General features: G+C 52.8%; 6 protein-coding genes across 6 annotated transcripts; 3 read left to right on the top strand and 3 right to left on the bottom strand.

Annotated features, from left to right (window-relative positions):
• Window positions 1-401: 401 nt before the first annotated feature.
• Window positions 402-1,109, top strand: N7532_000170 (endosulfine family protein; the record flags this gene model as incomplete). Its single annotated transcript, XM_056612674.1, has 3 exons — window positions 402-437; window positions 494-577; window positions 720-1,109. The coding sequence occupies 3 exons, from the start codon at window positions 402-404 to the stop codon at window positions 1,107-1,109; spliced, it is 510 nt and encodes a 169-aa protein (XP_056479898.1).
• A 1,650-nt stretch (window positions 1,110-2,759) lies between these two features.
• N7532_000169 (ICE2 family protein) lies at window positions 2,760-4,159 on the bottom strand (the record flags this gene model as incomplete). The annotated part of the gene is made up of 3 exons (XM_056612673.1): window positions 2,760-3,165; window positions 3,300-3,565; window positions 3,638-4,159. 3 exons carry the CDS (start codon window positions 4,157-4,159, stop codon window positions 2,760-2,762), a joined length of 1,194 nt encoding a protein of 397 aa, XP_056479897.1.
• Window positions 4,160-4,916: 757 nt separating this feature from the next.
• Window positions 4,917-6,063, top strand: N7532_000168 (MYG1 family protein; the record flags this gene model as incomplete). The annotated part of the gene is made up of 2 exons (XM_056612672.1): window positions 4,917-4,975; window positions 5,031-6,063. The coding sequence occupies 2 exons, from the start codon at window positions 4,917-4,919 to the stop codon at window positions 6,061-6,063; spliced, it is 1,092 nt and encodes a 363-aa protein (XP_056479896.1).
• A 989-nt stretch (window positions 6,064-7,052) lies between these two features.
• On the bottom strand, window positions 7,053-7,619 carry N7532_000167 (Yae1 family protein; the record flags this gene model as incomplete). Its single annotated transcript, XM_056612671.1, has 1 exon — window positions 7,053-7,619. One exon carries the CDS (start codon window positions 7,617-7,619, stop codon window positions 7,053-7,055), a length of 567 nt encoding a protein of 188 aa, XP_056479895.1.
• A 157-nt stretch (window positions 7,620-7,776) lies between these two features.
• On the top strand, window positions 7,777-9,767 carry N7532_000166 (methionine--tRNA ligase MES1; the record flags this gene model as incomplete). The annotated part of the gene is made up of 2 exons (XM_056612670.1): window positions 7,777-7,910; window positions 7,985-9,767. The coding sequence occupies 2 exons, from the start codon at window positions 7,777-7,779 to the stop codon at window positions 9,765-9,767; spliced, it is 1,917 nt and encodes a 638-aa protein (XP_056479894.1).
• An 822-nt stretch (window positions 9,768-10,589) lies between these two features.
• Window positions 10,590-11,861, bottom strand: cia1 (iron-sulfur cluster assembly protein CIA1; the record flags this gene model as incomplete). Its single annotated transcript, XM_056612669.1, has 1 exon — window positions 10,590-11,861. The coding sequence occupies one exon, from the start codon at window positions 11,859-11,861 to the stop codon at window positions 10,590-10,592; it is 1,272 nt and encodes a 423-aa protein (XP_056479893.1).
• Window positions 11,862-13,662: the final 1,801 nt, after the last annotated feature.

Genomic DNA, 13,662 nt, shown 5'->3' with positions numbered 1-13,662 from the left:
AGCTGCTGCAGAAGCGCTCGATCTACTGGAAAGGCCTTGATTCTTCGGCAGTTTCCCTTTCGTGGGCTGCTTGGAATGCAACAAATTGCTGGTTGAGAAAGATCGCAGAGGCCCTTGATGACGTCGCAGCCAGCAGAACACGCAACACAACCGAACACAAAGACGAGAGGGGAGGATAGTGTGCAAAATGGTTATCTTAGTATATATATTCTCCCTCAGGCACTCTGGTAGCGTCCCATACATCCCTCCTGCGCCTCGCCGACGTCCGCTCGATTCGTGTGCATGCTGGGCTGCCCCGCGTTCTGCCATCTCCACCGTCTTTGGTCATCGTCGACTCTTCCGAACTCTCCTTGTCACACTACCCCCGTCCACCTCGATTCTTTCGCATCGCATTTTCCATCATGAATCCCCACCAGAAGAATAAAATCGACATCAGCGTGAGTGCCCCTGTCACCCCCTCTCCGATGAATAGCGACTGACCCGTCCCCTCTAGGCCATGACCTCCGACGAGCAGCGGCTGTTCCGCATGTACGGCAAGATGCCCAATAAGAAGGACCTGCTCCAGAACAAGCTCAAGGTGAGCAATCTACCCATGCCATTCCTCCTGCAAGCAAACCAGCGAGCTTCAGAAATCCCCCAACCCAGCTCCTTCACTCTACTCTCACTGCTCCCGCCGCACTATGATCCGACCCATTCTAACCTCACATCCCACTTCACAGGAACGCAAATACTTTGACTCAGGTGACTACGCCCTCAGCCAGGCCGGCAAGGCCTCCGAGGTCACCAGCATTGGATCGCGACACCCAGTCCCCGAGAACATTCCTCACCTTACCGCCACCTCGCCCGGTGCCAACAACCCCGCCGCCACCACAGGCAACGGCGGCAGCGTCAGTGCCCAAGGCCAGCAGATCCCCGGCAGCATCAGCGGACACCCGGGCTCCGTCGGTTTCCAGAGCCGCAGTCCTGCCAAGGAAGGTAGCTACCTTCACCGCGGAACCAGCATCAGCGAGGACTCGGCCGGACCCGGCGAGCTGGAAGGCCGCCAGGACGAGAAGGATCCCAGCGTTAGCCCCCCGCCGGCTCGGGAGGGCCTTCCCATCCGTCGGTGATCGTGGTCGCCAATGAGGTAATAGGCTGTGGACCACTGTCCAAGCTGGCCGTTGCTCCTTTGTTTTATTTTCGAATGCATTGCATGGTTTTGATTTGACGGGTGCGGGAATTTATTTGACACTGGTTTTTCTTCAAAAGCCTGGCGCTATGGGAACGAACATCTCTTTTACTTTCTTTCCGGGTACTGCAGGACAAGGGTGAGATGGGAATGGAAGAAAATGCTGAAAACACCCAAAAAAAAGACCCCCGAGTTGAATTAGAGACCGAAGCACAGACTGGTTGTGGTTGGTACAGGCACAGGCTGAAATTGGTCTTGTTTGTATCTCTTCAGAAAGTCGCGCCGGTCCCATTGGATTTGATGGTTCATATTTTTGTCCGTTTTCTGTGCCATTCTTCATGTTCATAATTACGTTCCTCCTCTGTGTTTACTGCCCTTTTTCACTGAATGTCTTGCATCCAATACTGTATCCATTTTTGACATCTTGTGATTCGGCTCGAATCCTGTCTTATTTTCTTGAATGATAGAAGACTTGTAAGGTGGCATATCTTCGATTGTATCGAACAAAAAAGGAACATCTCTTAGTTCCCTATCGGACTTCAAATTATAATTACGAATACGAGTTGGCGGAACACAGGCGGAAGCTGAACTTTCTAATTGAAACCCTACCATTAATGCTGCGCATCCATATCATATGTACAGGAATGGGGAAAAGAGAGGATCAGGTCGACATCTTACTGTAAGCAAATGAGGGATATGACAGGGACTAAGATCCGATGTAGAAAGGGCTCAGCTCGAATTTGAGTACTGGAGGCAATGGTAGAGAACAGCCAGATGAGAACGATAAGGGCAGGAAACGATAAGAGGGTATAAGTGCCAAGATCGTACCGAGCCTAGTGTTCCGAGAGTGGACAGATTGAACTGAGGCAGGAATAAGAAAAATGAAAATATAGCGAAGGAAATTGCATCTGGTATCGTTGGGTCATGAAGAGGGAGACGAGCAGTCTCCGAGATGAAGGTGGGCAAGGTGAGAAACACAAAGGAGGCGGGTAAAAGACACAATCCGAAAAGTAAGGGAAAGGGAAATGTAACCGTTCCCCCGTAACAGGTGGAGACTGAACTTGGTGTCGGTGGTATCCGTGTTCCTCGGGACATGGGGATAGGGGCTGGTTATACATGCACGAGAAGAAAAAGCGAGGCATCACAAAGGCCAGAAACAGGAGGAGTCCAAATCGGCCCGCGTATAGCGTCAGAGGAGGTGAGACGTGGGAGAATCGTCGAGCATGGGATTGAGGCTGCGACTGGAACGAAGGGAGATGGCTTCCATTTCAAATAAGCCCGAGGCCACATGGCACCGGGATATGTAAATGGAACTCCCCTCCCCACGAGTATCAACGCTCTGCTCTGTTCTGGCCAGACCCAAGGAACTGTGCACTGCGCTCCGGGGAATAAAAGATGGCCGTCGTGGCGTTTCGTAGCTGCATGGCCAGCGGGTGATTAACATGGATCGTGTACGAACGACACGACCCGGGTTATATCTGTCACTGTGGGAAGAAGACTGAGCATGGCTCGGGAGACCGAAGGGAAAAGTGTGGTCATCGTTAATGCCAACGCCACAATGCAGCCTCTACCATATACTGGAGGGAGCCAATCAGTCGGTCTTCCAATGACCAGCCAACCCGTTGTCAAAATCGTCATGCTCGCCGAGCCAGAGTTCAACAGCATAGAGAGCCATTGTGCATGCAAGATTGATCCATCGCCATAGGTTACCTCCGCCGCCACCCTGGCTACTCCACCACTCGCCGCTGCCTCCCATGGCCTGTGACGCAGACGCAAAATGTTGCATCAACAGACTGGTGTAGACCGCAATGAGAATAGATGGCGCGAAGTAACTCAGGAACCCGAGGACTTGCCCAGCCGCGTCCGAATCGTCAAGCGAAGCCTCTTGGGAGAGAGCACGAGCACCAGCCTCACGCACAGCGGGAATGATACGAGTTGAGGCATACAACACCAGAAGTCGGTAGGCGAGGGAGATCAGGACGGAGGGAGTCACGGCGCTGAAGACAGCCGTAATGACGTTGAACAACGCGTGGATGATCGACGGCAGGAGAGATAGCGCGTGCATGAGAGTCGTGTACGAAGCCATGATGATGGGCGGTAGCGGGGGAAATCACCCGCCTGTGAAGGCGACGGGATCTGTTGCTCGACCGGGTTCGAAGGCTGGTAGTCTGTGAAGATCTGGTAGATGCACAGCACGATGTAAGCGAAGAGCAACGAGCTCTCGACGGGGTTTCCCCGTCCACTGCCGATTCCCCAGGCGCATAGAATAACGGCGCATGTCACAGAAACGCCGATCAAAGCCGCATCCACGTTGGAAATTTCGGGGAACTGGAGGACGCGCCAGAGGAAGTAGACGGAGCTTGAGATGACAGTCGCGGAGAGAACGAGTAGGCCGATCTGCAAACACAAATTAGCATCTCTTCCGCCGCGCGAGGGGACAAAGGAAGGCAAAGGGGGCAAAACACATACCATCCAGCTATCACTTCGGCCACCGCGATTCACGAGCCAGCGGGTGATTTGGCCCGCGGCCTGGATCACCAGCAAGCTGCAGAAGCCCTCTGCCAGCTGAAAGACAGGGGTCGACCATCGCAACAGCCTGTCCCAGTTGCCCAGAGTGACTGTTTCCACCAAGCCATCGCGACCAAAGAGCCACTCTTGAATCGAGCTATCTTGCGCGCGATTTCTGGGAAAGGTGCGCTCGACCCAGCCGCCACTATGATCCGCGTCGACGGAGAAGCGGTTCAGGGACCAGATCAACAAGATGGGGATGAGGATCCATTGCGTGGAGCGGATGACGACGACGAGCGAGGCGCGAATCCAGGAGCGCTCGGGGGTCGTAAGCCTCAAGAGCGAGAAGAGGAAGTAGAAGGTGGCCAGGGATAGCGAAAAGGCCAGACCACACGTCTTCCCGCCCACGTCAAAGGCCAACGGGATAGACGAGACGGTGACGGCGAGGAAGACGGCCGACGAGAAGACCCGGAAGAGCCACATTGAGAGGAGCGCCGGGCGCGCAGGAGAGACGGAGGTGGTGGTGGAAGAGAGAGGGGGCACACGACTCTATTTTTCTTTTTCTCTTCTGGAGCTTATCGCCCTGCCTTCACGTGCTGGCAATGCGAAGGGCGGTGGGGGAAGAAGTATGCATACGCTTTGCAGACCTGACACTTCACGACCAAACGTTGGCAGGGCAGCAACTGCGCCGGGACTTCGATGCTGGTCTGAATGGTTCTAGAGTGCTTACCCACTCACAGGGGGAATTCTTGGGACTGGCGGTCAGAGCACCGGCGATGGTGAGGGACAAGCGAGCAAGAGGTGAGCTCATCGCGGGTAGAAATGACTACAAGTACGGTGGCTACGAGGAACAGGCGTTAAAATGACCAGAAATACTACGATGGTTATCTGGCACTCCCCAGGTACTCGCACGAGGGCACCAACCGATCTGACTTGTAGGGCAGGCTGATCGATAACGCCATGGCGCTACTTTGAAGGGTTTGTATAGGTACTTTATTCAGTATGAAACCGACGGTGGGGAATGAAGTACCGCTACTTCAATTTTGAGTCGCTGTCCGCAAACGGCGAGGTAGCTCAGCACGTGATAGCTCCCAGCCCTGCCGCGGTGCCCTATTTCCCGATATGGACGCCGGCGCGATAAGACGGACCAGCCATAGCAAAGCAAATCATCAATTGTAATCCAGTTGTTTTCTACTTCTAGACCGACTCGTGGATGCTGCGCAGTCTGAACTTATTCAAAATGGCCGAGACTGCTGCTAAGAAGCTCAAGACCTCGTCCCCCTTGATCGGGACACACAAGTAAGCGTGCGCTGCTCTACCTGTGAAGCTGCAAAGCTAATACCTGCACGTATAGCGGTCACTTCCACGCCGACGAGGCGCTGGCCGTCTACCTGCTGCGTCTTCTGCCCGACTACGCCTCGTCGCCGCTGGTGCGCACTCGGGATCCCGCCCAGCTCGAAGAATGCCACACCGTCGTCGATGTCGGTGGAGTCTACGACGCCGCCATCAACCGCTATGATCACCACCAGCGAACCTTCTCCACCTTCTTCCCCAACCACGAGACCAAGCTCTCGTCGGCGGGTCTGGTCTACATGCACTTTGGTCGCGCGATCATTGCCCAGCACATGTCCCTGCCCCAGGACCACGCCGACGTGGACCTGCTGTACGAGAAGCTCTACACGGACTTCATTGAGGCCATTGACGCCAATGACAACGGCATCTCCGCCTACGACCCTGCCGCCGTCTCGGCTGCCAACCTGAAGAAGCGCTTCAAGGATGGCGGTGTTACTCTTGCCTCTATCGTGAACGACATGAACAACCCCGATGCGACCAGCCCGCCCGGCGAGCCCCAAGACGAGGATAGCCTGTTCGGCCGCGCCAGTACCCTCATCGGTAAAGTTTTCGTGCGCAAGCTGCACCAGGCTGCCAACTCCTGGCTTCCTGCCCGCACCACCGTTGGCAATGCCTACAAGTCGCGTACCCAGACCCACTCCTCCGGCCGTATTCTGGTGCTGCCTCAGGGCGGCGTCCCCTGGAAGGAGCACCTTTATAACTTTGAGAAGGATTCTTCCATTGGCGAGGATATTGACCCTTCTGCGCAGGTCTATTACGTGCTGTACCCTGAGAGCGAGGCTCCCGACGCCAAGTGGCGCGTGCAGTGTGTCTCCGAGTCTGAGGGTAGCTTTGTCTCCCGCAAGCCCCTTCCCGAGGCATGGCGCGGTGTCCGGGACCAGGACCTGGATGCTGTGATGGCCGCCGAGGCTGAGAAAGCTGGCCAGGAGAAGCTTCCTGAGGGAGCCGTCTTTGTTCACGCCAGTGGATTCATTGGTGGTCACAAGACCAAGGAGGGTGCTATGGCCATGGCTGTCCGTAGCCTTGATCTGTAGGGAGCTTTACGAACTTTTGAAATGGCTTGGGAAAACAAAAAGTTATGCGTCATGTGTTGATAATGACAAATTTGAGATGATATGAAGACAGAATTCCAGCATTTTTTTTTTTGAATTGCCAAAATTTACAGCCGTTAAACTTGGACATTGTTGCTTCCACACTCCCTTTGTCTCGAACCACACTCCTGTCATGGCTTCGCTCAGATAATACAGAACAAGAACCTTGATCAACATGCTGCCAATTTCGACGCCTAATACGCCCTCGATTATGGTCTTGATAAGGCCAGCATACCAAAACCATTGCTCAGTCACCTAATCAGGTCAGCTACCTGGTCATCTACCCGGTCACCTACGTGATCAGCTGTCTGGCTAGCTACTCTACGGAGTGATGTGCTATCACAATGCCAAATGGATGGACTTCGGGCCAGAATAATTTTGCGCGGAGAGCAGAAAATTCATTTTCTAGTCCAATACCCAACACCCAAGTCGAAGAACTAGCTGATATCTGAAAAGTCAGGAAAGGGGTGTGGCTGTATCAATTCCGTTGAATTATGCACACTTGCAGGCTCTCCGCAATATATAGCATTAAATTCCGAGGTCTCCGTTTCCTGTTATATAGATGATGTCAAACATCGAAATAGTATAGCCGAGTGTGTTTATTAAGTGAACATGTTGTTCAATGCAAACATCAAATGCCGCCTTCTTGTAGTGGTGTCTTCGAAAGAAGGCTTTGCCTGTCTTCTGATGGGGTGAGTCCAGACTCGAACGCCACCAGCAGATATATGTACTATCTGACGGGCACGGAGTGATCGACAGAGCTGTGTCACGTCGAGGCATATATAGGATTCCAATTTCCAAAATGCCTGGAATGCACAGAGCGTCGAGTATTTGTCGGAGGAATCTCGGCTTATCTCGGATGGAGGCGGAAAATGGCATACAGTATACGCGCAAGGGAGGCTGGCGAGCGATCCCTGCAATACAAGGCGTGCTCAGTGACGGACATTTAATGCACTGATGTCTTCAATGCTTCCGGTCCCATCTCCGGGTTTCTGCCCGTCTTTGGCGTTTGATCCTAAGGTGTCTTCGTTTTCACCCATTGCCCGTTGGATGAGCTTGGCTTTCACTGCAGCACCCTTCAACCGCTCGTCCATGTCGTTCACGGCCTCTTCGGTATTGCTCATATCCAGAGAAGCTGGATCGACTAGTTCCATCAGAGTCTGCAGATTTCTCGCGAGTCGCGCGCTGTGGGGAGGTAGCCGGGGCATTTCTGCGCAAATCGACGGATCAAGAGATAAAGAGTCGTTTTTGTCCGATGCCTGCATCAATGGCTGCTCAGATTTCGCCTGGATCTTGGAGTCCGCTAGTCGCTGGGCCCAGACGAGAGCTTTCCCATACAAACGGCCCATTTCGACGAACTTCTCGAAGCTTTTCTCCACGGCGAAGACACTGCCTTCCGTATAGCCCGTATGGGCGCCATCGGCGATACCCAGGTCGTAGCCTTCTTTGTAGAATTGCTCCTCCAAATCCAGGAGACTATCGAGTAAATTGGACTCCATGCTCACAGTGGGAATGCAAGGGGCGATGAGTCAAGCCGCGAAGGACAAAGAGGTATCAATTTTTTGATATGCGGGGCGAATGTCACGAGATGCCCACTTTTCGATTTTCCCGCCGCAACCCCTCCACGATCTTATGCTCTGCAACTCCCCAACCGACATGGCATCAGACCCAATTTTGCCCAAGAAGGGCGAGCGCAACATCCTCGTGACGAGCGCATTGCCCTATGTGAACAATGTTCCTCACCTGGGCAACGTCGTCGGCTCTGTGCTGAGTGCCGATGTATTCGCGAGGTATGACTCAACCCGACACGACCCCACTGCTACCACCATCACCGATGATGCCCAGCCTAATGCGCGACGATTAGATATCACAAGGCGTGCGGACGCTCTACACTATACATTTGCGGTACGGACGAGTACGGAACGGCAACGGAGACAAAGGCGCTGGAGGAGAAGGTGACCCCGCAGGAGCTTTGCGCCAAGTACAACAAGATCCATCAGGAAGTGTATGAATGGTTCAACATCGGATTCGACCACTTTGGTCGCACCCCCACCGAGAAGCACACCGAGATCTCCCAGGCTATCTTCAAGCGTCTTTACGACAATGGATTTCTGGGCGAGCGGACCGCCGAGCAACCCTTCTGCGAGCAGCACGGTTCTTTCCTGGCGGACCGCTATGTCGAGGGTGAATGCCCCCGTTGCCACTACGACGATGCGCGCGGTGACCAGTGCGACAAATGTGGTCACCTTCTGGACCCCTTCGATCTGATCAAGCCCCGCTGCAAGCTCGACGGCGCCACTCCCGTCCGTCGCGAGACAAAACACGTCCACCTTCTCCTCGATAAGCTCCAGCCGGAGGTTGAGAAGTGGTCCGCCGAGTCAATCTCGAAGGGCGACTGGCCCAAGAACTCGCGCGTCATCACCGAGTCCTGGTTGAAGGAGGGTCTAAAGGACCGTGGTATCACTCGCGACCTGAAGTGGGGTGTTCCCGTTCCTCTTGATGGTTATGATAATAAGGTGCTTTACGTCTGGTTCGAGGCTTGCATCGGTTACCCATCCATCACCGCCAACTACACTAAAGATTGGGAGCTTTGGTGGCGCAACCCCGAGGATGTGCAGCTGTACCAGTTCCTGGGCAAGGACAATGTACCCTTCCACAGTGTGATTTTCCCCGCCACTCAGATCGGTACCCGGGATACCTGGACTATGAACCACCATCTGAGTGCGACTGAATACTTGAACTACGAGGGTGGCAAGTTCAGTAAGTCGCGTGGTGTCGGTGTCTTTGGCACCAACGCCAAGGATACTGGTGTGCCTGCGGATGTTTGGCGGTACTACCTGCTCAAGAACCGCCCGGAGACTGGCGACACCCAGTTCGAGTGGCGATCGTTCGTGGAGAGCAACAACAGCGAGCTGTTGGCCAAGCTGGGCAACCTCGTTAACCGAGTGATCAAGCTTGTTACCGCCTCTTATGGCGGTGTTATCCCCGAATTCACACTCCCGGAGAACTTCAACCCCTTCCTCGAAGAAGTTACCACTCTTACTCGCCAGTACGTTGAGGAGATGGAGAGCGTCCACCTTCGTGCTGGTTGCTCCACCGCCATGAGAATCGCCGAAGCCGGTAACGGTTTGATCCAGGCCAACCGCCTCGACAACTCTCTCATTGCCAATGAGCCCGAACGCGCCGCGGCCGTCGTCGGTGCTGTGCTCAACCTGATCCACCTGCTTTCCGCCGTCTTCGCCCCCTACATGCCCGCCACTGCCCAGGGAATCCTGGAGCAGCTGGATGCTCCGTTCCTCCTGGTCCCATCTCTGGATGATCTCAAAAACGGCTGGAAACCCACCAGCCTGAAGGGTGGTCACAAGATTGGCAAGGCCAAGTACCTGTTCTCTCGCATCGACCCCAAGAAAGCCGATCAGTGGCGCGAGGACTTCGGTGGTTCCCAGGCCGACCGGGCTAAGAAGAATGAGGAGGCCGCCAAGGCCGCCGCTAAGAAGGCTGCCGCTAAGGCTAAGAAGAAGGAAAAGAAGGACAAGAAGAGCGTCGAGGCTACCGCCAAGGGTGGCGCCGAACGCCCCAGCGCGGATGCCGACGCTGTCGAGAAGGTTACCGATGGTGTTGCCCAGGTCACCCTCCCAACCTCTTAAATGTGGAGGAAAATGTATGCATTTACCTGAAAGGGTGCTCGTAGGAGTGTTCATGGAGAGAAGTTTTCCTTTTGTGGCGTACGACATTTATGAATTCTGGTCATGGAGATAGATTTTTGGGGATGAATTTATCATGATGGAATGGCTTTTTTATTTTCTACAGTTTAAGCCGTACATTCTCTGTATACAATAGTTGAACCTCAACCTCGCTCGTAAACAAGGAACTTTCATCTTCACTGGCCCTTTTGCTACACCGACTTTCACCTCCATAGACACTCTGGGTCTGTTCCAATTTGTTTACATGGACCGTGGCGCATCAGTCTCCAGTTGGCTAACCAGACAGCTGACCAGGTAGATGACTAGGTAGATGACCAGATAGATGACTAGATAGGTGACTGAGCAACGAACATGGTAGGTAGAATGCATCTTTCAGATTTTTAACACCATGGTGGTAGCACTATCTAATTGTGTTTCCACGAGAGATTGAACTTCAGCGACAGCCTCGATCTCATCGACTACTACCTGTCTTTATATTGTCCCTGGCAAAAACGACTATACCACTGGGGCTTGCGGTGTCATCCTTGCAACGCTAGGAAAACACCGAAAGGGAGATGGTGTTTCTCAGATCGATTGATTCATCACCGTACCCAGAGATCGGGATAAAGTTGGGGGTTCGAAATTCGTGGATCGCTTTGAGCTTCCTTTTTTTTTTTTTTTTTTTTTTTTTTATAATCGTCTGGGTTTGTGCCTGTCTGTATTTTGATTTGTTCACCTTTAGGTGTATACATTATTCAATATACCATGATTCCATCGCATTCGTGCTCACCGCTGGACTGTCCAGACCTTCACACTACCATCATCCGCAGTAGTTACCAGCACCTCCTGCTCCTCTGCCTCATCCACAGCCCCCCGATCCGCACGCTTCGCCCAAGCAGCATGGTTAATCTCATAAATTCCATGCGCCCCATCCACAACAGCAATAATCGACCATTCCGTCTTCAACATGGGAGGCTCCGTCTCCATAGCCTCCGAGTCTGTGGCCGTCACAAATCGCTCTTCGTACAGGACAATTCGCCCATCCGCACCAACAGACGCAACAAGTCCCGACCTCCGACTCCAAGCCACGGCATAAATGGCTAATTCATGAGCATGCGGCAATACTGCATCTTCTTCCCAGTTCTCATCCGCCCCCGTAGGCCGAATGATACTCGGAATCCCTGTCGCCGCAGACGAGGACATACCCATTTGGGAAAACTCCTTTGGAAGCCGGCGCCAAACTCGAATACTGAGATCATCCGAGCAAGACAGGAGACGCGGTCCGGATAATGAGCGCTGTGACCGCCATGCGCTGGTCAAAGAGGAGGTGTCCTGCTCCGCTGATGTACGGGGTGTGTTTTCGGGCCCTTCCCAGTCTAAGAACCATACTGTCCCGGAATGGCCCTTGATACAAGCAACCTGTCCCCAATCGTCGAGGTCCTCCCGCCACAGTCGAATCGTGTCGTCGTATCCTCCGCTGGCGAGGCACTCTTCCGTCGGGTGCCATGATACACACTTCACGTCTCCGCTGTGCTCCTGCATCACTGCTACCGTCTCGAAATTGTTGTCGCCGTCGTCCAGGTCCTCCCAGATCCAAATTGATTTATCCCGCGCGCAGGTCGCGAGTAGCATTCCAGATGGTGACCACGAGACGGATTTCACTTCACTGTCGTGTCCGTCCAGGAGGACGGCAAATCGCCATTCCTCGTCTTCTTCGTCGCTGGCTGCTTCGCTCTCTTCAACTTCGGCCGCATTGCTCTCGTTCTTCCCGTAGTTATCCCATCGTCGCCAGATTCCGACAGTCGCGTCGAAGCTTCCAGTCGCTAGCACGCTTTCTCCGGTGACATGTGGTTTCCAAGCTGCGGTTCGCACGCTTCGTTTGTGTCCGCCTGATATTGTGGAGAGGAGCTTGAAGTTTGTGAGCGAGTATACTCGCACGGTCTTGTCGGAGCTGCAAGTTGCGACGATCGGGAGAGTGGGGTGGGGTGATGTTAGCCAGGTTCGCTCGAGGGAGGGCGGTGTGAGGTCGGAAAGAAGGGTGATTTGTGATTTGGCCATGGTGGGCGTGGTAATTCCCTGTGGGATCTGAGGGGAGGAGGAAGGTTGGAGTCGATTTAGGGTGGCGGAGGGGAAATTTCCGCGGTGTGGGGTTGGCTTGCTCGGGCGAACCGCCTGAACGGGATTACACATGCCCACATCGTAGATCAAGATAAGGCCATTGGCGAACAGATCGCATGTTTTCCACACAGAAAAAAGCAAATCCCATAATGAATACCTTGGGCTGTGTATAGAAAAAGGAAAGTTCCATGGAAACCCAAAACTGGGAATCTTTCCATCCACAAAATTAAGCTCATCCTGAACTTACAGGACGAATCTTGTCAAACATTTCAAAATATAGATTGATGCAACCACATCTGCTGACTTCTCCAGAATTTCTTGGCTAGTAGTCAACCTCAATATGACAATTTTTCAATGTTTGATACCCTCTTTTCGATCTCTATTATGCATCTTCTATTTCTGAAGATAATTATTCCGACTTATACCTGGTCACCTATCCGTCATCTACCCATTTACTAGTGCGACAAAGATCTACCACCCTGACTCCTTCAATTGCAGGCTAGGAAATGAGCTAGGGACCAGGCAGCTAATATCAAGAGTATTATTACGCTTTAATACTCACTGAATTCGTACTACAAAGGTACGTAGTAGAAGAACGAAGTGAATCTGCATTAATGCCTAGAACATAACAGCATGCAACATTGAAAAACCCCACCATAACATATTCAATAAGCAAGCACATATAGAAGATTACCCATGCTTCTTCCCACGCGAGATACAATGGATCTTCCCACTCCATACGCTTTGGGCTTCTCCTCGTCATCGTAATCTTCGTACAACACTTCCAGCACCGATCCACTGGCAGCAATATTCAGGTAGATAGAGCGGTTCTCCTCAGTGTTACCAATACAGACGACAAAACTCCTGAGCTACAATAGCAGGGAGCTTAAGATCAAGCGGCACGTACGCCCATTCCCATCGATAAAGGGATGGATGTTGACGAAGATATGGGCATATTTCGATGTTATGCCAGTACGGTCGATTTTGCTAGTCTTGACGGCATTTTGAAGGTCCGAATTTAAATCGCGTATCATTGTCTTCATCTTGTAAGATAATTGGGAATGGTGTGGAAATGCATGAAAGCCAGCGCTGACTTCATGAGAACGGTAGGCTCGGCTGTAATCCGTCCATGGAGTATCGGCTCTACCAACTTTACATGCGACGATGCGGCGGGCCTCGAGGATGACCTCTTTGCTGAGGTCTTTCTCGCGCATACAGGACTCGTTGATCATGGATGCGGCTGCCTTGGCATGCTGAACAATCTCACGACGACTACGCAAGACACCGTCATTTTATGGGAGTTTCTGGTTTAGGCGTTTCTTTAACTCCAAAAGCTCTGCATTGGTCTCTTTAATTTCCTCGGGTATCCTTTTTCCTCGAAGAATTGCCATGCATAGCTTCTGGGTAATCTCAGGCCGCTGCTTGCGCGCTCGATCAGGTTAGATCCGTAGATCATGCGCCAGAGCATTGCAGGGTGTGGTCTTCGAAGACGGCTTTATTGGAAATCCGTGAGCTGTGACTTGAGAGAGGCTGATATCTTTTCTCCAAGTGTGACTACTTCGGATAAAATGGTCTCGGGATCGATTTCGTTTGGTCCGATCTGGTGGTTTGAGGCGTTCATGACAACAGTGAATTTGATCTGGATGCCGTGCATGCTGCCAGGAGAGACAGTCCCGTTACCTGCGCAAAGTTTAGCTTGCATGTAATTTTGTATAGATTTGGCGATGTTCATCTTGGGCTG

The sequence above is a fragment of the Penicillium argentinense genome, assembly GCF_028826775.1.
Source record: "Penicillium argentinense strain IBT 30761 chromosome Unknown utg000001l_segment0_segment0, whole genome shotgun sequence".
Taxonomy (NCBI): domain Eukaryota; kingdom Fungi; phylum Ascomycota; class Eurotiomycetes; order Eurotiales; family Aspergillaceae; genus Penicillium; species Penicillium argentinense.
This window is presented reverse-complemented; position numbering and strand designations above follow the sequence as displayed.